The 25,844-nt window shown below is 35.8% G+C and overlaps 1 protein-coding gene across 19 annotated transcripts in view; it reads left to right on the top strand.

The window, feature by feature from the left end:
• Positions 1–25,844, top strand: part of LOC143672566 (lysine-specific demethylase 6A-like) — a 403,500-nt gene that overhangs the window by 341,639 nt on the left and 36,017 nt on the right. For all 19 annotated transcript variants that reach the window (XM_077147154.1, XM_077147158.1, XM_077147155.1 and 16 more), the window contains 3 exons: positions 22,069–22,183; positions 23,981–24,168; positions 24,907–25,048. In XM_077147154.1, coding sequence (XP_077003269.1) covers positions 22,069–22,183; positions 23,981–24,168; positions 24,907–25,048 — 445 coding nt within the window. The remainder of the gene's footprint in view (positions 1–22,068; positions 22,184–23,980; positions 24,169–24,906; positions 25,049–25,844) is intronic.

Here is a 25,844-nt window from a genome sequence, read left to right as displayed (position 1 = left end):
CATAGACCCTTTTATTGTCTAGGCAGTTACTCACATGGTTACAAACCTTTTATAGCTTCTTACTAAGAGCAAACAAATCATCCAAAAAGTGAATTTTATTGGTTGTGGTTAAGGTTGGCTAAGATCTTATAGTTTCATAAGATTTTTAATAATTTTCTTATCAGATGTATCTTCATGCAAATCAAGAACCTTGTTTTCACTCTATTAAAATGAAAGTGTCCTTAGATTAGTTCTTTAACTTTTTAAAAAAATTATTTATTTATTTATTTTGGCTCAGAGAATCAAACCCAGGTCTCCGACATGGCAGGCGAGAATTCTGCCACTGAGCCACGGTTGCCTGCCCAATTCTTTAACTTGTTTTAAAAAGTATATTTATTAATTAAATACTGTAAAAACATACATTCTTAACGTACATACATTCCATACATGGTGTATAGTCAGTGGCTCACAATATCATCACATAGTTTATTCATCACCATATCATTTTTTTGAACATTTGCATCACTCCAGAATATGAAATAAAAAAGAAAAAAGAAAGAACTCATATATACCATATCCCTTACCCCTCCCTCTCATTGACCACTAGTCCATTTCCCCAATTTATTTTTACCTTTGTTCCCCCATTGTTTGTTTTATTTTTATCCATATTTTTTACTCATCTGTACGTATCATAGATAAAAGAAACACCAGACAAAAGGTTTTCATAACACACAATCGCATTTTAAAAGCTTTATCATTATAAGATCATCTTCAAGAAATAAGGCTATCGGAACACAGTTCTGTAGTTCAGGTACCTCCCTCCAGCCACTCCAATACACCATAAACTAAAAAGGTGATATCTATATAATGCATAAGAATAACCTCCAAGAATAACACTCAACTCTGTTTGGAATCTCTCAGCCACTGAAACTTTATTTTGTCTCATTTTTCTCTTCCCCTTTGGTCAGGAAGATTTTCTCAATTCCTTGATGCCAACTCCTCTCTCATCCCAGGATTTCTATACCACATTGCCAGGGAGCTTGACACCCTTGGGGTCATGACCCACGTAGAGGGGAAGGGCAGTGAGTTCACTTGCTGTGTAAACCTAGAAAGAGAGAGGCCACATCTGAGCAACAAAAAAGGTTCTCTGGAGGTGACTCTTAGACCTCATTTTAAGTAGGCTTAGTCTATCCTTTGCAAGAATAAATTTCATAGGGGCAGTCCCCAAGATCAGAGCCTTGGTGAAAATTGATTTGGTTGTCCACACTGTTTCCTAGAATATCAGAAATTCTCCAGAGGGGGGAGTTGAATATTTCCCCCTTTCACCCCATTTCCCCAAGGGGACTTTGCAAATACTTCTTTATTCACTGTCCAAATCTCTCTGGGATTTACAGGGGCATCACATTACACTAACCTGGAAAAAATTACAAAATCTCATGTCCTATTCAAGATCCCTTGTCCTTACGTTGTTAACTAAACTGACTATACAAGTTAAATTAGGAAATGCACTACCCAAAATATAAATATTACACCAAATAAATATAAATATCTCTCCTTTTAGTCTCACACAGAAGTTGAAGTTTTAAAACATGATAATACCATCCTTTATCCAGTCTTTTGTTATACCTTAGTCTTTTCCAGATCAGCTTCCTTCATGTCTTTATTCAATGTCTGATCACTTTTTCAACAGTTCCTGAATGGGGTAGTGCTGACTTTCATAGCTTTAGAGCCCTAACACTGAAGCTCAGGTGTCAGATTGATACCCGAAGTTTCTGGGAAAGACTATGTTAAATACAAACCGCTCAGTATCTCAGAATTTAGATTTAACCATTACACCTCCTGAATATATGTGACTGCTGTAAGAGCTTACAATCTTAGGACCCTTTGCAATTAGCCCCAACCTGATGCTCTCAACTTTAGTTGACTGAATTATTATATTCTAGTTAGACTATATATGATTGGGGCATATTAATATTTGTCTTTTTTCCTGACATTTCATTCAACACACAGCTCTTAATGTTCATTTCTTCTGGTTGCATGCATCACAACTTCTGTGATCACTCAGTAGTCAATTGTATGTGTACAACATAGTTCCCCCTTCCTTTCCTCAGTCATTGTACCCTTAGGCCACCTCCATTCATTGTGGATCATGAACTGCCAGAAACACCAGTGTGCAAATGTCCATTCCTTTCCTAACACTCAGTTCTTCAGGTATGTATTGAGCAACCAGGTTTCTGGGTCAATATGGCAACCCCACTCCTAGCCTCCCGTGGAACCACCATAGACCTCTCATTTCCCTACTGACAGTGAATAGGTACAACTCTCTGCATTCTCTTTAGCACTTCTCTCTATTCATTTTTAAGCATTTTTATCTATGTGTAATAAAATCCAGCCTAATTATTAGACATGCATTTGCTATCATATTCTATCTAAAGACATTACCTTTTCTTCCGTGCATAATCCATACCCCTTTCCCAATCCTCCCACCTTCTTAACATTAAGTTTTGGCATAATACCTTTGCTACATTCAGTGAAGCAGTTTACTGATGACAGATCTTAGCTTACATTGATGATACTTTTTCCCCTATAGTTTTCAGCACCCTGCAATAATGACATTCATTTATTCTCCCTCATGCGAAAACATTTTTTATAATTACCATCACTGCACACTCTAGGCTTTCCTTCATTATACCATGTCAGTCTTAATCCTCTCTCTTTCCTTCTGGTTCCCTTTGTGCCCCCAGCCCTTCTTCCTCTTTTCATACTCATATTCAGCTACATTCAATGCATTTATGTTACTGTGCTCTAGTCAGGTATTATTGTGCTTTCCATTTCTGGATTTTTACGAATCAGTCCTGTTACACAATCTTAATTCCCTCAGCATCAATTGCCCAATTTTTATCCTATTTCTATCTCCTAATAACCTTTGTTCTTAACTTCAATTCCCCAAGTTCACTCACTCATGTTCATATTAGTGAGACCATACAGTATTTTTCCTTTGATTTCTGGCTGATTTCACTCAGCATGATGTTCTCAAGGTACATTGACATTGTGACATGCTTCATTACTTTATTCTGTTTTACAGCCACATAATATTCCATTTTATGTTTAATACCACAGTTGTTTAATCACTCATCCACTGATGAATATTGAGCTGTTTCCATCTTTTGGCAGTTGTAAATAATGCTGCTATAAATATTGGTGTACAAATGTTTGTCCTTGCTCTCAGGTCTTCTGAACAGACATCTGGCAATGATATTGCTGGATCACATGGTAATTCTATATTTGACTTCCTGAGGAACCACCAAATTGCCTTCCACAGTGGTTTGTACTATTTTACATTCCCAACAGTGGATAAGTATGCCTCTTTCTACATATACACTCCAGCGCTTGTTCTTTTGTTTTTTTGATAATGGCCATTCTAGTAGGAGTCAGATAGTACCCCATTTCGGTTTTGATTTGCATTTCCCTAATAGCCAGTGAAGTTGAACATCTTTTCATGTGCCTTTTAGCCATTTGTTTTTCCTCTTCTGTTCATGTCTTTTGCCTATTTTTAATTGGATTATTTGTCTTTTTATTGTTCAGTTGAAGAATCTCTTTATATATATTCTGGATGCTAAATCCTTTTCTGATATGTGGTTTCCAAATATTGTCTCCCTATTGTGTAGCCTGCCTTTTACTTTCTTGACAAAGTTCTTTGCTATACAAAAGAGTTTATTTTTGAGGAGTTCGCATTTATCTATATCTTTTTTCAGTGCCTTTTTTTTTCCAGTAAGGTCCTGAAAATTACCTCCTATTACAAATTTTATATGATATTTCCCTACATTTTTTTCTAAAAGTTTTATGGTCTTTTCTCTGATGTTTAGATCTTTGATCCATTTTAACTTAACTGTTGTATAAGGTGTGAGATGTGGATCCTCTTTCATTCTTTTGCATATGGATATCCAGTTCTCTAGGCACCATTTATTGAAGAGGCTGCTCTGTCCCAGATGAGTTGACTTGACTGCCTTATCAAAGATCAGTTCTCCATAGATGAGAGGGTCTGTATCTAAACATTCTATTCTATTCCGTTGGTCAGTATATCTGTCTTTATGCCAGTACCATTGTGTTTTGACCACTGAAGCTTCATAATATGGTTTATATCAGGTAGTGTGAGATCTCCTACTTCATTTTTCATTCTTAAGATATTTTTAGCCATTTGGTGTACCCTGCCCTTCCAAATAAATTTGGTTATTGGTTTTTCTGTTTCTTCAAAGTAAGTTTTTGGGATTTTAGTTGATATTGCATTGAATCTTTAAATCATTTTGGATAAATTCACATCTTACCTATATTTAGTCTTCCAGTCTATGAACACAGGTTAGATCCCCCATGATTTCTTTTAGCAATTTGTTTTAGTTACTGTGTATAGGTTTTTTTGTATCCTTCATTAAATTTATTCCTAAATATTTAATTCTTTCGTTTGCTATTGTAAATGGATTTTTTGTTGTTGTTGATTTCCTCCCAGATTGTTCATTATTAGTGTATAGAAACATACTGATTTTGGGGTGTTGTTTATCTTGCATCCTGCCACTTTGCTGTACTTATTTATTACCTCCAGTATTTGCTGTGGATTTGGGGGGATTTCCGATACATAGTATCGTCATCTGCAAACAATGAGAGTTTTCCTTCTTCCTTTCCAATTTAAATGCCTTTTATTTCTTTTTCTTGTCTAATTCCTCTGGCCAGAACTTCTAGCACAGGTTGAATAACCAGGATGACAGTGAACATCCTTGCCTTACTCCTCATCTTAGGTGGAAGGCTTTAGTTTTCTCCTCATTAAGGATGATGTTAGCTGTGGGTTTTCATATATTCCCTTCCTCAGGTTGAGGAACTTCGCTTATTCCTGTCCTTTGAAGTGTTTTCATCAAGAAAGGATGTTGAATTTTGTCAAATTGATTCCTTTTCTGCATCAATTGAGATAATCGTGTGGTTTTTCTGCTTTAATTTCTTGATGTATTACATAAATTGATTTTCTTACATTGAATCATCCTTCAATACTTGGAATAAATCCAACTTGGTCATTGTATACAGTTCTTTTAATGTGCTGCGGGATTTGATTTCTAAGAATTTTATGGGGATTTTTGCATCTATATTCATTAGAGATATTGGTCGGTAATTTTCTCTTTCTCCTATCTTTGTTTGACTTTGGTATGAGTGTGATGTTGGCTTTACAGAATAAGTTACATAGATTTCCCTCCTCTTCAATTTTTTTCTTTTTTTGAAGAGTTTTAGCAGGATTAGTATGAATTATTTCTCAAATGCTCGGTGCAATTCACATCTGAAGCTATTCAGTCCTCTCCTTTTCTTCTTTGGGAGCTACTTGATGACTGATTCAGTCTACTTGTGCTTGAATTTTTGAGTTTGTCTATTTCATTGTGGAAACAATGCTGGTAGTTCATGCCTGTGTAAGAAGTCATCCATTTCATCTATGTTGTCTAGTTTATTAGCATATAGCTAATCATATTATCCTGTCATTACCTCCTTTATTTCTGCAGGGTCAGTAGTTATATCTCCTCTTCCATTTCTGATGTTATTTATTTGCATCCTCTGTCTTTTTTTTTGTCAACCTAACTAAGTTTCCATTGATTTTATTGACTTTCTTAAGGAACCAACATCTGTTTTTTGTTGTTGTTCTTCATATGTTTTGTTTTGTTTTTAAATTTCTTGATTGTTTTCATGTTTTCAATTTCATTTATTTCTGCTTTAATCTTCTTTATTTCGTTCCTTTTGTTTGCTTTGAGGTTAGTTTGCTGTTCTTTCTGTAGGTTTCCCAAATGAAAGTTTAATTCCTCAATTTTAGCTCTTTCTTTAATAATTTAGGCATTTAAGGCAATAAATTTCTCTTTTAAAACTGCTGTTCTGGGACTTCCGGAGAAGATGGCGGCTTAGTAAGACGCGCGGGTCTTAGTTCCTCCTCCAGAACAGCTACTAGGGAAGTAGAAACGATACAGAACAGCTCCCGGAGCCACGACAGAGACCAAGAAGACAGCGTACCACATTCTGGAATGGCTGGCTGGCTGGGAGAACCCACTCTGGTGAGATCGCTGAGAAGCGCGGGCTTCCCCGGGCCGGGGCGGCAGGCGGCCGGAGTTCCTCCCTCCCTCCTTCCCAGGCCGGCCGGGAGAATTGGACAGGCGGTCCCCTCAAGCCGCGGCGGCTTGAGGCCCCACCACACTTGGCGCCTCAGGCCGGCTGGGAAATTTTGAAGGGCGCTCCCCCTAATCTCAGAGGCCGGCGACCCTCCCCGTGCGCAGATCCCCGGGCCGGCTGGGAGATTCGGATTGGCACTCCCCCAAGCCGCTTCGGCTGGCGACCCCCCCCTACAGCGAGAGTTTTCCAAAGTTAAAGGAGCCACAGCATGTTTACTGGTGGAACCCGCAGACAGATGAGAACCACGAGCACCACCTACTGGGTAGGATAAGAAAAACAGAGCCCAGAGATTTCAAAGAAAAATCTTTCAACCTGCTGGGTCTCACACCCAGGGAAATCTGATTAAATGCTCAGAAGATAACGGATCACGCTCAGAAAATTGAAAATATGTCGCAGTCAAAGGAACAAAGCAATAGTTCAAATGAGATACAGGAGCTGAGACAACTAATGCTGAATATATGAACAGAAATGGAAAACCTCTTCAAAAACCAAATTGATAAATTGAGGGAGGACATGAAGAAGACATGGGCTGAACAAAAAGATGGAATAGAAAAACTGAAAAAACAAATCAAAGAACTTATGGGAGTGAAGGACAAAGTAGAAAAGCTGGAAAAAACAATGGAAACCTACAATGGTAGATTTAAAGAGACAGAAGCTAGAATTGGTGAATTGGAGGATGGAACATCTGAATTCCAAAAAGAAACAGAAACTATAAGGAAAAGAATGGAAAAATTTGAACAGGAGATCAGGGAACTGAATGACAATATGAAGCGCACAAATATATGTGTTGTGGGTGTCCCAGAAGGAGAAGAGAAGAGAAAAAGAGGAGAAAAACTAATGGAAGAAATTATCACTGAAAATTCCCCAACTCTTAGGAAAGACCTAAAATTACAGATCCAAGAAGTGCAGCGCACCCCAAAGAGATTAGACCCAAGTAGGCGTTCTCCAAGACACTTACTAGTTAGAATATCAGAGGTCAAAGAGAAAGAGAGGATCTTGAAAGCAGCAAGAAAAAACAATCCATCACATACAAGGGAAACCCAATAAGACTTGTGTAGATGTCTCAGCAGAAACCATGGAAGCTAGAAGACAGTGGGATGATATATTTAAATTACTAAAAGAGAAAAACTGCCAACCAAGACTTCTATATCCAGCAAAGTTGTCCTTAAAAATGAGGGAGAAATTAAAACATTCTCAGGCAAAAAGTCACTGAGAGAATTTGTGACCAAGAGACCAGCTCTGCAAGAAATACTAAAGGGAGCATTAGAGTCAGATTCGAAAAGACAGAAGAGAGAGTTATGGAGAAGAGTGTAGAAAGAGGGAAAATCAGACATGATATATATAATACAAAAGGCAAAATGATAGGGGAAAATATTATCCAAACAGTAATAACACTAAATGTTAATGGACTGAATTCCCCAATTAAAAGACATAGATTGGCAGAATGGATTAAAAAACAGGATCCTTCTATATGCTGTCTACAGGAAACACATCTTTGACCCAAAGATAAACATAGGTTGAAAGTGAAAGGTTGGGAAAAGATATTTCATGCAAATAACAACCAGAAAAGAGCAGGAGTAGCTATACCAATATCCAACAAATTAGACTTCAAATGTAAAACAGTTAAAAGAGACAAAGAAGGACACTATATACTAATAAAAGGAACAATTAAACAAGAAGACATAACAATCATAAATATTTATGCACTGAACCAGAATGCCCCAAAATATGTGAGGAATACACTGCAAACACTGAAAAGGGAAATAGACACATATACCGTAATAGTTGGAGACTTCAATTCACCACTCTCATCAATGGACAGAACATCTAGACAGAGGATCAATAAAGAAATAGAGAATCCGAATATTACTATAAATGAGCAAGACTTAACAGACATTTATAGGACATTACATCCCACAACAGCAGGATACACCTTTTTCTCAAGTGCTCATGGATCATTCTCAAAGATAGACCATATGCTGGGTCACAAAGCAAGTCTTAACAAATTTAAAAAGATTGAAATCATACACAACACTTTCTCGGATCATAAAGGAATGAAGTTGGAAATCAATAATAGACGGAGTGCCTGAAAATCCACAAATACGTGGAGGCTCAACAACACACTCTTAAACAACAAGTGGGTCAAAGAAGAAATTGCAAGAGAAATTAGTAAATACCTCGAGGCAAATGAAAACGAAAACACAACATATCAAAACCTATAGGATGCAACAAAGGCAGTGCTAAGAGGGAAATTATTGCCCTAAATGCCTATATCAGAAAAGAAGAAAAGGCAAAAATGCAGGTATTAACTGTCCACTTGGAAGAACTGGAGAAAGAACAGCAAACTAACCCCAAAGCAAGCAAAAAGAAAGAAATAACAAAAATTAGAGCAGAAATAAATGAAATTGAGAACATGAAAACAATAGAGAAAATCAATAAGACCAGAAGTTGGTTCTATGAGAAAATCGATAAGATTGATGGGCCTTTAGCAAGATTAACAAAAAGAAGAAGAGAGAGGATGCAAATAAATAAGATCAGAAATGGAAGAGGAGACATAACCACTGACCGCACAGAAATAAAGGAGGTAATAACAGGATACTATGAACAACTTTACGCTAATAAATACAACAATTTAGATGAACTGGATGGGTTCCTGGAAAGACATGAACAACCAACTTTGACTCAAGAAGAAATAGATGACCTCAACAAACCAATCACAAGTAAAGAAATTGAATCAGTCTTTCAAAAGCTTCCTAAAACGAAAAGTCCAGGACCAGACGGCTTCACATGTGAATTCTATCAAACATTCCAGAAAGAATTAGTACCAACTCTCCTCAAACTCTTCCAAAAAATCAAAGTGGAGGGAAAACTACCTAATTCATTCTATGAAGCCAACATCACCCTCATACCAAAACCAGGCAAAGATATTACAAAAAAAGAAAACTACAGACCAACAAATCTCTCTAATGAATATAGATGCAGAAATCCTCAACAAAATTCTAGCAAATCGAATCCAACAACACATTAAAAGAAGTATACATCATGACCAAGTAGGATTCATCCCAGGTATGCAAGGATGGTTTAACATAAGAAAATCAATTAATGTAATACACCATATCAACAAATCAAAGCAGAAAAATCACATGATCATCTCAGTTGATTCAGAGAAGGCATTTGACAAGATTCAACATCCTTTCCTGTTGAAAACACTTCAAAACATAGGAATACAAGGGAACTACCTTAAAATGATAGAGGAAATATATGAAAAACTGACAGCTAATATCATCCTCAATGGGGAAAAATTGAAAACTTTCCCCCTAAGATCAGGAACAAGACAAGGATGTCCATTATCACCACTATTATTCAACATTGTGTTGGAGGTTCTAGCCAGAGCAATTAGACAAGAAAAAGAAATACAAGGCATCAAAATTGCAAAGGAAGAAGTAAAACTCTCACTGTTTGCAGACGATATGATACGATACGTCGAAAACCCAGAAAAATCCACAACAAAACTACTAGAGCTAATAAATGAGTACAGCAAAGTAGCAGGTTACAAGATCAACATTCAAAAATCTTTAACCTTTCTGTACACTAGTAATTAAAAAGCTGAAGGGGAAATCAAGAAACGAATCCCATTTACAATTGCAACTAAAAGAATAAAATACCTAGGAATAAATTTAACTAAAGAGACAAAAAACCTATACAAAGAAAACTACAAAAAACTGTTAAAAGAAATCACAGAAGACCTAAATAGATGGAAGGGTGTACCGTGTTCATGGACTGGAAGACTAAATATAGTTAAGATATCAATCCTACCTAAATTGATTTACAGATTCAATGCAATACCAATCAAAATCCGAACAACTTACTTTTCAGAAATAGAAAAACCAATAAGCAAATTTATCTGGTAGGGCAGGGTGCCCCGAATTGCTAAAAGTATCTTGAGGAAAAAAAACGAAGCTGGAGGTCTCAAGCTGCCTGACTTTAAGGCATATTATGAAGCCACAGTGGTCAAAACAGCATGATATTGGCATAAAGATAGATATATCGACCAATGGAATCGAATAGAGTGCTCAGATATAGACCCTCTCATCTATGGACATTTGATCTTTGATAAGGCAGTCAAGCCAACTCACCTGGGACAGAACAGTCTCTTCAATAAATGGTGCCTAGAGAACTGGATATCCATATGCAAAAGAATGAAAGAAGACCCATATCTCACACCCTATACAAAAGTTAACTCAAAATGGATCAAAGATCTAAACATTAGGTCTAAGACCATAAAACAGTTAGAGGGAAATGTAGGGAAATACCTTATAAATCTCATAACTGGAGATGGTTTTATAGACCTTACACCCAAAGCAAGAGCATTGAAGAAAGAAGTAAATAAATGGGAACTCCTCAAAGTTAAACACTTTTGTGCGTCGAAGAACTTCATCAAGAAAGTAAAAAGACAGCCTACACAATGGGAGACAATATTTGGAAATGACATATCAGATAAAGGTCTAGTATTCATAATTCATAAAGAGATTGTTCAACTCAAGAACAAAAAGACAGCCAATCCAATTACAAAATGGGAAAAAGACTTGAACAGACACTTCTCAAAAGAGGAACTACAAATAGCCAAAGGCACATGAAGACATGCTCAACTTTCTGGCCATTAGAGAAATGCAAATCAAAACCACAATGAGATATCACCTCACATCCACCAGAATGGCCATTATTAGCAAAACAGAAAATGACAAGTGCTGGAGAGGATTTGGAGAAAGAGGCACACTGATTCACTGTTGGGAATGTCAAATGGTGCAACCACTGTGGAAGGCAGTTTGGCGGTTCCTCAAAAAACTGAATATAGAATTGCCATATGACCCAGCAATACCATTGCTAGGTATCTACTCAAAGGACTTAAGGGCAAAGACACAAACGGACATTTGCACACCAATGTTTATAGCAGCATTATTTACAATTGCAGAGATGGACACAGCTAAAATGTCCATCAACAGACGAGTGGCTAAACAAACTGTGGTATATACATACGATGGAATATTATGCAGCTTTAAGACAGAATAAACTTATGAACCATGTAATAACATGGATGGACCTATAGAACATTATGCTGAGTGAGTCTAGCCAAAAACTAAAGGACAAATACTGTATGGTCCCACTGATATGAACCGACATTCGAGAATAAACTTGGAATATGTCATTGGTAACAGAGACCAGCAGAAGTTAGAAACAGGGTAAGATAATGGGTAATTGGAGCTGAAGGGATACAGACTGTGCAACAGGACTAGATACAAAAACTCAAAAATGGACAGCACAATAATAACTAATTGTAAATTAATCATGTTAAAACACTGAATGAAGCTGCATCTGAGCTATAGGTTTTTTTTTGTTTTTCTATTTGTTTGTGTCTTTATTTTCTTTTTCCTTTTCTTTTTTTTTACTATTATTATTTTATTTTTTTCTCTATATTAACATTCTGTATCTTTTTCTGTTGTCTGCTAGTTTTTTCCTAAATTGATGCAAATGTACTAAGAAATGATGATCATGCATCTATGTGATGATGTTAAGAATTACTGATTGCATATGTAGAATGGAATGATTTCTAAATGTTGTGTTAATTTCTTTTTTCTTTAATTAATAATAATAAAAAAAAAAAAGCGCAGCCGCGTGTGGCACCCGCCAACCGTCGTGGACTGGCAGTGGCGAGAAGGCTGGACGCCTGAACCAAACCCCCCACCTTCAGCCCGGTCCATCTCAATTAAAAAAAAAAAAAACTGCTTTTGTCACTTCCCATAAGTTTTTATATGTTGTGCTTTCGTTTTCATTTGCCTCAAGATATTTACTCATTTCTCTTAAAATTTCTTCCTCACCCTTTGGTGTTCACCCTTTGGTTATTTAAGAGTATGTTGCTGAGCCTCCATATATTTGTGAATATTATGGCCCTCTGCCTGTCATTGATTTCCAACTTAATTCCTTTATGATCCAAGAAAATGTCTTATATTATTTCAACATTTTCAATTTATTGAGACTTGCTTTATGACCCAGCATATAGTCTGTCCTTGAGAATGATCCATGAGCACTTGAAAAAAAAAATGTGTATCCTGCTCTTGTGGAGCATAATATTCTCACATGTCTGTTAAATATAGTTCATTTATTGAATTATTCAAATTCTGTTTAGATATTTCATCGGAGAATTGACATCTCCACCTATTATGATAGAGGTGACTCTTTCTCTGCTCCATGTTTTTAATGTTTGCTTCATGTATTTTGCAGTATTGTGGCTCAGTACATAAGTATTTACAGTTGTTATGTCCTTGAGTTGAATTGTTCCTTTTACTAATACATGGTGTTCTTTGTCTCTTCTAATTGTTTTACATTCGAAGTCTAATTTGCTGGATGTTAGTGTAGCTGCTCCTGCTCTTTTCTGATGGTTGTTTACATGAGATATCTTCTCCAAACTTTTCATTTTCAACCTATAATTATTCTTGGGTCTAAGATGAGTGACCTGTAGACAGCATATAGATAGGCCGTGTTTTAATCTCTTCTGCCAGTCTGTCTTTTGATTGGGGAGTTTAGTCCGTTAATGTTTTAGTGTTATTATTGTAAAGGCAATATTTTCTTCTACCATTTTGTTTCTGGATTTTACATCATATCCAGTTTGTTTGTTTCATTATTTTTTCATCTTTTTTACTTTGACTTATATTCTTCATTTCTACATTATTCTCCTGAACTCTCTCCTGTTTTTCCTTCCTCCTCTGGTGCTCCCTTTAGTGTCTCTTGTAGAGCTGGTGCTCTTAGTCACAAACACTGTCAGTGATTGTTTGTCTGAAAATGTTTTAACCACCCCCTCATTTTTGAAGGACTGTTTTGCTGGAAATAGAATTCATGGTTGGCAGTACTTCTCTTTTAGAATTCTAAATAAATCTTACCGCTGCCTTCTTGCCTCCATGGTTTTTCCTGAGAAATTCACACATAATTTTATTGGGCTTCCCCTGTATGGGATGGATTGCTTTTCTCTTGCTACTTTCAAAATTCTCTCCTTCTCCTTGACATCTGATAGCCTGTTTCGTAAGTATCTTGGAGTATGTCCATTTGGATCGGTTCTGTTTGCGGTATGCTGCAATTCTGGATCTGCAATTTTATGTCTTTCATAACAAGAGATGGGAAATTTTCAGTGACTGTTTCCTCCAATAGTCTTTGTCCTCCTTTTCCCTTCTCTTCTTCTTCTGGGGCATCCACATGTGTATATTCTTGTGCTGCCTGTTGTCACTCAGTTTCCTGAGACCCTGCTCACATTTTTTCATTTTTTTCCCTATATTTTCTTTTGCGTGTTGGATTTCAGATTCCCAGTCCTCTAGTTCACTAATCCTTTCTTCTGCCTCTTCAAATCTGTTATTGTAGGTTTCTGTTGGTTTTTTTTCATCTCTTCTGCTTTCCTTTTATTCTCATTAATTCTGTGATTTCTTTCAAACTTTCAATTTCTTTTTGTTCACTCAGTGCCTTCTTTATCCTCCTTCAACTTGATTTGGTTTTTGATGAGATTTTCCATGCCAGTTTGAGCATCCTGAATTAGTTTTTCCAACTTCTGTATCTCATTTGAATTGCTGCTTTGTTCTTTTGACAGAGCCATATCTTTGATTTTCCTTGTGTGAGTTGTTATTTTTTTGCTGGTGTCTAGACATTTGATTTCTTTAATTAGTTTATTTTGGAGGTTGTTCTTTGTCTTTTTCTTAGGGTTTTTTTGCTGGATGGCTTTATTCTCTGTCAGTTCTTCAGCCTTCAGTTTCAACTTATTCTAGACGGCCAGCATAGGTTCTATTGAACTGACAGAATTTTTATTGTTTTTCTGTTTTTTCCCCCACTATATGAAGACCTTTTTTTTTTTTTTTTTGAGGAGGAGGAGATTCTCTTCATATATCATTGACCCCGGTCTATTTCCCAGACAGGACTGGCCTCCTCTCAGGAGGAACCAGTTGCCAGCATCAGTTTTCCTTGAGGGTGACACCCAGCATGTTGTCAGACTTTCCTAAAAGCCTCTCAACTCTCTGCTTTTCTTATCTTGTGCAGTATGTGGTACTTATCTGCTGGGGATTTACACAAGAGCAGAGTGATACGGTGCCTAAAACTTCAGTAGATGCTCCCTGCAGGGGGCGGAGGGTGGGGGTGTCATGGTTGAGACAGATGTCAGGTGTGGGTTGGTCTTAATTACTTCCGTTTTCCAGACCCTGGGACCTGAATTGTTGGGGGAAAAATTTCACTTGAGCTGGGTTCACCTTTTTTTCAGGAGGCACAGCTTTTAGGAAGTTAACTTTTTTCCAGATTTGTTACTTTGTTTCTCAGAGAAGCTTAATTCAGCAGTTGCCTGGGCAGCTCTTGTGCCTGAGAAGGCTTCCAGTTGTATTTTATGGGCTGTTAAGTAGTAGGAACAAAATGGGAGAACAAAAAAAAAACATTTTTCAGAAGCAAGACCCTAGGTCCTTGAATTTATCAATCAAGAGTTTAAGTTAGTATTTGGCTCTCTGTCTCTGGAAGCTCTATTCCCCCCCCCGCCCTTTTATTTTTTAAGTGTCCAATCCTTTTCCAATATTTGGTGCTGTCTGACTCAAAAACTTCCTTTTTTCCTTTTTCCTTCAGTCCTGCCCCCTCCCTGCTGGCACAAAAATTGCTAGTACTTTTAGCACTTATTCTAGGATTATTTTTGCTGGGAGTCTATTTTCAACAGTCAGAAATAGTTAATTCTTCAAGTGGAGCATGGTTCAGCTAAGCCCCTGCTGAACCGTGTCTTGGGGGACTTAAAATTCTGTGTAGGATCACAGCCAGGCCAGCTTGTCCAGACTGGTATGTGGTATGTGTCCTGTCACTGATGTTCCCCCAGCAGTTCTCTCTTGTTCCTGGCTATTTACTAGCTGCTCTGGAGGATAAACTAAATTCCACACTTCACTAAGCTACCATCTTGCCCCTTCTGTAGTTCTTTCACTTTTGGCAGCATGAGAATTATGTAAAGCAACTACCTATTTCTTGTGATTTACAAGTTTTATAATGGAATGGCTTGCATTGCAGACACAAGTTTTTTTATATTAGTTCCATTTTGCCTTGCAATTGTAGGTTGAATTCTTTAAGAAATATCATGAAGAGTGCCATAAAATTTCCAACACCTAGTAGTGGTCAATAACAAGGTTGATAATCGTACTTCTCATTCAGAAAAACCTCATTTCAGTGCACTGCTCAGAAAATAGCAAAAAAAAAAAAAAAAGTTCAGTACTGCTGGGTCGAGGGGTAGGTCAGGATATTGAGCTTCAGATTCTGACAGAATTTTTAAGTGCAGAAGAGTAAAATGTGGGTTTTTTTGGCACAGTACTTCTAATGAATAATATATTTAGCAATATGCCTTACAGTTTTTAAAGCAGTGTAAAGGTATCCATAAAGCCTTTTTATCACCATCAGTTGTAGTATATCTTTGGCGCATTCTTCTTGAGGAAATATTTAATAAATTTTTTTTGCTTCTTTGAAAAATACTACCTTTGAAATATTTTTATGCCCCTTGCTTTTATATGACTTTGCCAATTGTAATGAGTATTTAATCTTATGATCTTCCAATAATATCAGTATATATTTTAATCCTTTAGGTTAAGGTTGCTGTGTAATAAACAAAATGCTTTTCCATCATATTGAAAAAGTAATTCACGTTCTGTTATCGAAAACTCCAGCATTTGAAGTCCACTTTTTTTATTTTACTAAAATATGTATGCTCTGGTAATAGGTTAAAAAAAAAAAGGTACAGTGTGATGATACATATAGCCATTGAAATACTGTGAGATCATAAATGTGTTACTACAATTTGTTGTTTGCCAAGAGTAGTAGGAAATAACAAGGGCACCATAGGGACTGTATTGCAACCACTGAAATCTCATGTAATGTGAAAAATCTATAAACAATGAGTAAACCAGTGAGCCTACTGGATTTTGGTAAAGTTCTGTTAGCGAAAAAATATGTATTTTGTTTCCTGTTTGTTCCTTGGATTAACAGAGATTATTCTGGTGATCTTATTCTAAATATTAATAAAACTGAGCTACTTTTGAATTAAGGTGGATGCTGTTAGCAAATAACCATTTTAGCTATACTGATACTTTTATTTCGGTATGCATATCAGTGTGATGCTTTGGTTGCTGCTGTACATTCCATTATTTGAAAAGCGAAATATTTGTTCTTCACCAGCTTCTCAATATGTTTTTTCATGATAGTATATGTTTGTTTTCTGTTTCTTTTTTCTTGAGAGTACTGTTTATTTCTAGTTAAATTACAGTTCCCAACCCTGTCAGCTCATTAAATCTCCAGAAAGCTTTTCTTTGTTCTTTTTCTTTCCTGCTGTGTATCTGTATAGCTTTGGTTTGTCTTAAAACTTTTACTTTGAAATAAGTTCAGACTTTATAAGATGTAAATTAATGTAAAATCCATAACAGAACTCTGGTATAACCCCGCACACCCAGGTCCACTAATTTTATATGTTTTTCTATTTTGCTGTATCATTCTATCTAGATGTCCAGCCATTTATCTATTATCTTAGCGTTTGAGAATATGGATTTAAGACATCAGTCTCCTGATTCACATGATACCTCTATGTCCTTTTTATAAGAAGACTTTTCATTTAGATAGCCACCTTAAATTCAGCTTTTAAGATAAAGAATGTTAATAGTGCTGTAAGGACTTCAGCCTGTACTGTATGGTTTTCCTCCTTGTCCAGAAACATGTATATAATTGTCATTGCTCTTTCTTTAAACAACTTGTTCATATCAGTCACTCCCAAGCACACCATTCAGTGGGATCCATCACATTCACAGTGTTGTGCTATCTCACCACCACCCATTACCAACCCTTTCCTGTCACACCGAAGAGAAGACCTATATCATTTTGCATTAGCACCCCATTCCCCCTAACCATTGTCCCTAGAAACCTGTATTCTACTTTCTGTCTTTCTGTGATTGCATATTCTAGCTATTTCATATGAGTGGCGCTGTATACAATAACTGTAACTTTGTGTATGACGATTATACTAAACATATTGTCTTCAAAGTTCGTTCTGTTTTAGTAGCATATATCAGATTTTTTATTGTTTTTTAAAGCTGAGTAATTGTTCATTATATACCTGTACCATATTTTGTTTATGCTTTAGAGTTGCTTCACTGTGGTTATTAATATAGATGTATGAGTCCCTGCTTTCATTTCCTTTAGTATATGGTTTTAAGTGGGGTTGATGAATCTTAACGGTAGTCCTATGTTTAAATGTCTGAGGAGTTGCCAAACTTTCCCAGGGCTGCTGCACCATTTTACAGTCCCATTAGCCATGTATAAGTTTCACATTTACTCCTCATTTTTGCCAACATTTGTTTTTCTATCTTTTTTTTAACAGTACTATTCTACAGGGTATGAAATGGTATCCCATTGTGATTTTGATTTTTCGTTTCACTAATGTCTAACGTTCAGCACCGTTTCATAGACTTACTGGCCATTTGCAGTACTTTTTTAGAGAAATGTTTCTTCAAGTCTTTCTGTAAAAAATTAGATTCTATAATTCTTTTAATGAAAAATGAACTAATTTTCTAATAAAAATCTAGTTCTTAATTAGGTTCTTCTTCATACCTTAGGCATACACAGAGTTTAGCATTAGCCCAAAATAAAAGCATAGTTCCCCTTTTTGTTCATGTGTCTCTTCTTGGGCATACATGAATGAACAATCCTAGAACTCCCCTGTTTACATGGATCTATATACCCTCCCTTTCATAGGAAACTGCTTTTTCAGGAACCAGGGCAACTGCAATTTGATGTTTTCCTACAGTGTTCTTCCGTAGGAGATTTGTGCCTCCAGGAACAGGGCGGTATCTAGGACAACTAGCCTGTCACAAGTATTGTGATACATTTACTCAGGCTGCCACCACACATACTCGCTTAAACACATATGTCCCAGAATATGCAACAGGGTTTGCTCTGTTCCTTTGGTATCTAGACCCTGGGCCCAAGCAGGGAGCAAGAGCCATGTCTTGCGAAACCAGTTCCCAGATAGGGAGCAACCAGTATGGGCGACAACTGGACCCTTCTGTTTTTAAATTGCGTTTTCCTTGATTCAGTGCTCTCTGTTAATGCAGTTCTTTAACTGTTTTCCAGAGCTTTGAGAATATTTTTCTCTCCCAATTCTTGCAATTTACTCAAAGTTTCTGTGGTTCTCAAGAATGGAGTCTGGATAAATTGACAATCATCAGCCTTTGCACGAGAGACCTGACACTGCCAAGGATGCAGAATTCCTCGTGAAATACTATCTCCTCTAAATCTTAAGAGATACATTCCTCCAGTATACGTAATGGTAACCAACTCTAAAGATGTCTGATCCCACTTACGGCTGAAGTGGCCATTTTTCTTGCCAGCCAGCTATAAATTGCAGTTATGGTGGAATACAATTGCAGCCACTAACAGCAATGGCTTCAGTAAGGGCTATTGCACATGACCAGGCAAAGTGACAGCTTATATCTTTGGGGAAGAAAGTGGCTGTCAGAGGAAGCTGTGACTGAGTTTGGACCTTGCCAGAAAATAATTTACTTCTTAAAAGCAGACCAGACAGTCTGGAAGACATTCAGAGCAGAAGTAGAGTTCTGCCTTCTTAGGCCTCTGACCTGTCTCCACAAAAGTTGGGCATGACTATATTCCAGGAATTGGCATCATTTGAAGTTGTGACTGTGGGCTTCACCCAGAAGGAGTGGAATCAACTGGACCCTACTCAGAGGACCCTGTACAGAGATGTGATGCTAGAGAACTATAGACATCTGGTCTCTCTCGGGTGTCCTGTTACCAAACCAGATGTGATTGCCTCATTGGAGAAAGGAGGGCTTTGGATGGTAGACAGAGAAATCCCAAGTACAAGTTTTTAGAAGTCTAGCAAGTTGATGACCAGCTGGGGAGGCAGCAGGCAAACCTAAACAGGCACTTGAGGCAAATTATATCCATTAATGAGAAAACTGCAACTAAGGAGAAAGGTCATAAAAGTAATGGATTTGTAAACTCACTTCCTCAGAGCACATGGATATTCTCTTTATACAAACACCATATATATGTAAGTCATATGGGAAAAATCTGAAAGGTAATTTAGGCTTATTCAGTTATACTAGCAACTTTGCACCACAGAAATGTCATGAATGTAATGGATTTGGGAAGTTTTCTCATGATAGGCGTGAGAAAAATAACGGAATGAAACCCCACAGCCATAATGAATATGAGAAAAGCCTTAGTCATAACTCACCCTTTGTTCAACCTCATATAACTCAGACTGCAGAGAAACACTATGAATGTCCTGAGTATAGAAAAATTATCAATAAGAATTCAGTCCATGTTGTTCATCCTAACTCATGTAGGGAAGTCACTCCATGACTATACAGAATGTGGAAAAACCTTCAATAAAATGGTACTACACCTCAGTGTGCATCAGAGAGCAGATCCAGGAGAGAAACCCTATGAATGTTCTGAATGCGGGAAAACCTTCAGTCAAAAGGGACACCTCAATATAGATCAGAAAACACAACAGAGAAACTGTATAAATCTAATGATTGTAGCAAATCCTTCAGCGAGAAATCAACACTGCATGCAAATCAAAGAACTCATACAGGAGAGAAACCTTATGAATGTTCAGACTGTAGAAGAGCCTTCACCCTTAGGTTGAGTCTCAGTGGTCATCAGAGAATTCACACAGTAGGAAAAAAACTGATGGTTGTATTGTGTGGGAAGGTCTTTCCTGCAGGTCATTTCTCATGTTACGTTAGAGAGCTTACTCAGGAGAAAAGTTTGAGGAATCATATGAATGCAATAAATGTGAGAAATCTTTCATCCAGAAATCATCTGTCATTATTCATTAGAGAGTTCACACTGAGGGTAGGCCCTGTGAATGTAATGTATATGAGAAAGCTTTCTCCCAGAAATCATATTTCATTATATACATCAAAGAATTCATACAGGACAGAAACCCTATAAATGTAGTCAGTGTGGCAGAGCCTTCAGAGAGAAGTCAAAATTCACTGTACATCAGAGAACTCATATAGGAGGCAAACCCAAGACTGTCCTGAATATGAGAAAAACCCTCCCAAACTCTAAGCTCCCGTGGATTAAAGAACTCAGAAGAGAAATCTTATGAAAGAACTGAATACGAAAAGTCATTCATAGAAAAGCCTAAGCATTTATACTGTGTGAGAAATCCCACAAGCCCTGAGAATGCAATAACTTCATTAATTATTCATTTAAAAATACATGAGTATCTTCCAGGAGCTGTAACACACATGGAATAAGACAGTAAAAGGTGAGGTGGGGATCGTGTTTTAGCTAGGCTGGTCAGGGCAGCTTCTCATTTGAGATGAAAAGGAAAAATAAGGTCTCAGCCATACTAAGGGGGAGAGTATTTCAGTCAGAAGGAATTCCAAGGTCCTGAAGCAAAAATCTTGGTTTTTCTTATTGCTATTGTGAGTGTATTTTAAGAGATCATTTTACATAGGAAAGGTCACTACACTTTGAAATCTTTTGAAGTCTTGAATATATAAGATCCTTCAACTGGAAATCAAACCTCACTGTTAATCTGGGCATGTGTATCAAAGGAAAGGCTATCATAGAATTTCAATAAGCATGATCCCATTGGAATGATATAAGGAAATTAAATTCTATGCTTCATACCAAACTCAAATGAAAAATAAAAATCTATTATTGAAAAAAAAAAGAACTGAGTCTGGAATGTTTCACACTGCCATCTGGAATAGGTAGGCCTCTAGACCTCTTTGGAAAGCTTTTTAAAAAATACGTTGATTGAATCTCCAGAGACTGGGGATTAGACATCAGTATTTTTTTAAAAGCTTTGGCATTTTGAAGTACAAAACAGGATGGAACACATAGATTGGGATGTTTAACCACCACTATTATTGGAAGTTCAATTCTGTCAAGCTTTTTCATCTATTATTGAATAAAGAGGAAAAACATATGGAGATTTCTGTATTAAATGCAGAACACGAAATTTGGTTCCTCTCAGTCACTAATAACTTTTGTAATAATCAACAGTGTTATTATTAAGATTAATTTCTATTGTAAAATTTTCTCCTGTAAATTTAAACATTTTTTAAAAAGTTAACATTATCTTACAACAAAAGAAATGTCTCTTCTCTTTTAAAATCTAGGGTCAAGACCATAGGTTACGTCTTTTACACTTTTGCTTTATAGTGTTTGGGGTTTTTTTGTCGTGGTGGTTTTGACAGCATTAGTTCTTCAGCAGTTTCCTGTGGAACCTTATAAGAGATGTGGTATGTTTTAATTTGCTCAATTTCAGTCAGAGAGATGTAGTTTTGCATTGCTGTTTGTCCTGGAGCTACCTTGGAAAGTAGAGATTGTGCTTTATATAACAAAGGAGTCATAATCTGAAATCATGGTCAAGGGTTTTCTATAAAATTCAGACCCTATGTTGGGGTTTTTATTGAGTAAATTTATTTTTTGTTTCCTGGCATGTTTAATTTTAATTGTAAAACCCATCTTTCATGGGCAATAACATTTATATACCTGTTGTGAGGGTTTGATTTGTAAACATTTAGATTAACATACCAACATCAAATTGGAATGTTATATGAGAGTTGTGCACAGGGTGCTAATGGAAAAATATTTCTGAAAACCATACTTTTTAACCCCTTTTGTTAATTCTAATACTTTTTGTGAGAAGTGGGAAGTAGTAATAATTATGCTAATAGCTAATATTTAATGCTTATTATTTACTTTTCTAAACACTTATTTTTCACTCAAGTCTCAAAACAACCTAGTGATTTAAAGGCATATTGTCCATTCAAATTATAATATAATATGATAACTTTTTTTTCATTCACTTTTCAGGTCATCAAGAAAATAACAACTTCTGTTCTGTTAACATAAATATTGGTCCAGGTGATTGTGAATGGTTTGTTGTCCCTGAAGATTACTGGGGTGTTCTGAATGACTTCTGTGAAAAGTAGGTTATTGAAGCAATGTTTTCCTTTTCTTTTTTTCACAAAATTATTAGAAAGCAAATAGCAAAGGACAGTGTACCAAGCAAATTCCTAAAGCCAGGTTCTCCTTGTCATTAACAGCTAGAATTTTAAAAGGTATGATTTTATGCTTTTCATTTTCTGCATATTGTATCCTTTGAGAAAGGTGTCATGAAACTTGTCTATATAGTAGTTAAAAAATAATAATAAAATTCAGGGTATAGAAAGAGAATTTTTATGTTAATTTTTTAAAGTTGGTGAGTGAATTCATGTTCATTTAACAAGACTTTCTAAAGGAAAGCTAGTTTTATTGTAACTGACATTAGAAATGGCAAAATGTACAAAGTTTAGCTCCCTTATAAAGCTCATTAATAGGGCAAGCTTGCACACACAGATCTTTGAAATTCAGCCTAAAATATAAATGTCCAGTAGGAAGGGAACATTGGTATTGGCGTTGGTGGGGAATTGTAAATCCATGGAGATTATCTCTGTATCACATAATTATACATAATTATAAGAACAAAATGGACGCAGTTTCTCATAATACATTAACATGACGTCCTTTTTAAAATTTCTTAAACATGTATGTGTTCCTCATACTCATTTTAAAATTTCTACCTTGGTTTAAAGTTTTGTATAGTCATTGGTAAATACAGTTTATTTCATAAAAAGAACACTGAAGTTGTAAAAACAATAATAGTTGATACAGATTTTCTTTTGAGGCAAGAAATGGTTTCTTTTTATTGTCTTTGCTATAAAATATGTTTTCCACAGGGCAAGAAAGCTAAACTTTGGAGATTTTAAAATTTGTCAATAATATAACATATCTATTTTACTTTAAATTTTGTGTATCAACAACCTGGTACTCAAAACAGAAGAAAGAGAGATATAGGTAATTTCCAGTGTCCTACAGAAAGCGTTTTATTTCTTAAAGTGTACGACTTCAGAATGTATGTTCTAGTAACTACTAGAATTACGGTGCATGATTCTTAGTCTTTATTTCTGAGTAGAAACTGAGTGATTTCTGCATTTGGCATTCTTTTTGTTCCATATAAAGAGTTGTCCTTTTATAAAAATAACTGGAAAAGGGGGTGGTATCCAAAGTTTAATGACTTGAGAGTAATTAAAATATAAAGTTAGAATTTTGGGTTATATATATAAAGTTAGACATTTGTGATTTCCACAATTTATTTTGATTCAAAATCTTAAAATCAACAGTTATTTTTAATGTTTGAAAAAAGGAGTTTACTTGTTTTACCTTAGTTGTGGATTATTTGGTTTCACTTTTCCCTTTCTTAGAAGGCTGTTTTCTGTAATTTTATATTGGTAGTGAATGGGTGGAAGAAGAGATTATCGTTCCTGTTCTGTTTGTTTTGTTTTGTTTTGTTTACTTGCTTTTTTTCTGGCAACTGTTTTGGAAATGTAAAGAGAACAGCTTCTTTCAGAGTTTGTGCTAGACTTATTTCAGTTTCATTTTAGGGGGATAAAAAGTGGAAAAGAATTAGGGTTCTATATTTATTGAAGCAAAATTAATATACTTAGCTTTGCATTTTTTACTTTTTGAAATTGAATTTGTTATACTCCTAGTCTTTGGGTAATACTCATTTGCAACTAATTTTTCTTGGAATTGACCCTTTTTAAGGGCTTTGCTTTTGAAAGATTCTTGTTACATGTTAAGTCTCATAAAATAGACCTGAAGAGAGTTTTTAAACTTTTGAAATTTCTTCCCATCTTTGAAGACTTTTTTAAAAGTACTTGATTCATTGTATTCTTTTTCTCAGAAATAATTTGAATTTCCTAATGAGTTCTTGGTGGCCCAACCTGGAAGATCTTTATGAAGCAAATGTTCCTGTGTATAGGTTTATTCAGCGACCTGGTGATTTGGTCTGGATTAATGCAGGCACCGTGCATTGGGTTCAGGCTATTGGTTGGTGCAACAACATTGCTTGGAATGTTGGTCCACTTACAGGTATTTTAAGTAACACACTAAGAATTTTTACATTTTGAAGTATTATCTATAATGAGTATTATTTTTCTATTAGAAAATAACTCACTAAAAATTGAAAGAGATTGTCTATTTTTTGCAGAAAATCCTGTTAGTACAGAGATCAAATTCAAATTAACAAATGGAAATTCAAGAACAAAGATTTCAGCATACAATTTATGTCTTTTTAGACTTAGATCTTATACGTATACTCTTAATATTTTTGAATGCTGTGGTTATTAAAGAAAAACCTTTTTAAGGCAAAAGCAAAGCAGAGTACGTTCAAAGAAATTTTACTTCATTTTGTCAGTCCTAGTATGTCATTAAACATAAAGTTAAGATTCTGGCCTTTCTAGCCAGAAAGACCTGAACTGGAATTTAGGTCTGCCAGTATTGATTTTGGGCAAGTATTTTTAACCTCAAGGGCCTTCAGTTTTCTTAAAAATGGGATTATTAAATGAATGTAAGGCTTTGAAACAATATAATGAAGTTGGATTAAAGAGGTTGGCCCAGTGCCTGGCACATATCTTTACATGATAGCTGTGTATTTTAGTTTTTCATTTATTAATTTTTTATCACATATCATGAACATAAAAAGTAATCCTCTAGTTTTTGAGATTTACAGAACTGCTGTTAAAAATATCACCTAAAATGGTGCTAATAGTTATTTTCATACCTTTTGCTACTTTGGGTGCTTTCTCACTGTTTCTTTTATCCTCCCAGCCTGCCAGTATAAATTGGCAGTGGAACGGTACGAATGGAACAAGTTGCAAAGTGTGAAGTCAGTAGTGCCTATGGTTCATCTTTCATGGAATACAGCACGAAATATCAAAGTTTCAGATCCAAAGCTTTTTGAAATGATTAAGTAAGTTTTCTAAAACTGCAGAGTGCCAATTTGACAGGGTGGGGGTAGTGGTGTTAACTTTTCATTCTCTTTTTTTTTTTGCTGTAGAATTATGTTCATAACAAACAGTAGAATAATCCACAAGTCTTGCCAAAATGTAGTAATAGAATCCACATTTTGAAAATACTTTCCCTTTTTCGGTCAGCCAGCCCATGATAATTTATGTTAAAAAGAGGAATAAAGGTATAGACAGATTTCATATCTTTGTTTCCAGTACCTTCTGAACTAGCCTGAAGGAAAACCTTTTGATGTAACATTGGAAGTCAGCTTGCTATAAAAGGTGCTCAGTATGATATTACAACATAAATTGCCAATACAAAGCACCTAAAGTAGGTATTTGATCAAAGTAGAGAAATTTTTCTGATCTAGTTAAATCGTTCCCTTTCTTAACATCTTTCAACATTTACTACAAGTTCCATAGATTATCAGTAACTTCTCATTTATTAGCCTTTTCTCCCTCAACTGCTTTACATATCTATTTAGGATACATACAATCCCGCATATTAGTGTTTCTCCAAAATTGCATTTTCCATGTTCCCCAACCCCAGTGAAGGTGAATTCTGGAACCTACAGGTTAAAAAGGTTAACCAGTTGTTTTTGGTTTTTCCTTATATCCTTTCAGAACCTAGACATGTTTAATGTATTTAGTGAGTGGTTTGGGGGTGGGGTGAGATGTTTATTTACAGAGTTTCTCCTAAATTTATTTGACAAGTATTTTTTTCAAGAAGTGCTGGTATATTAAAAGAAACTTAAAATC

This window comes from Tamandua tetradactyla, chromosome Y, assembly GCF_023851605.1.
Source record: "Tamandua tetradactyla isolate mTamTet1 chromosome Y, mTamTet1.pri, whole genome shotgun sequence".
Taxonomy (NCBI): domain Eukaryota; kingdom Metazoa; phylum Chordata; class Mammalia; order Pilosa; family Myrmecophagidae; genus Tamandua; species Tamandua tetradactyla.
Note: the sequence above shows the minus strand (reverse complement) of the source record. Positions and strands in the feature narration are given on the sequence as shown.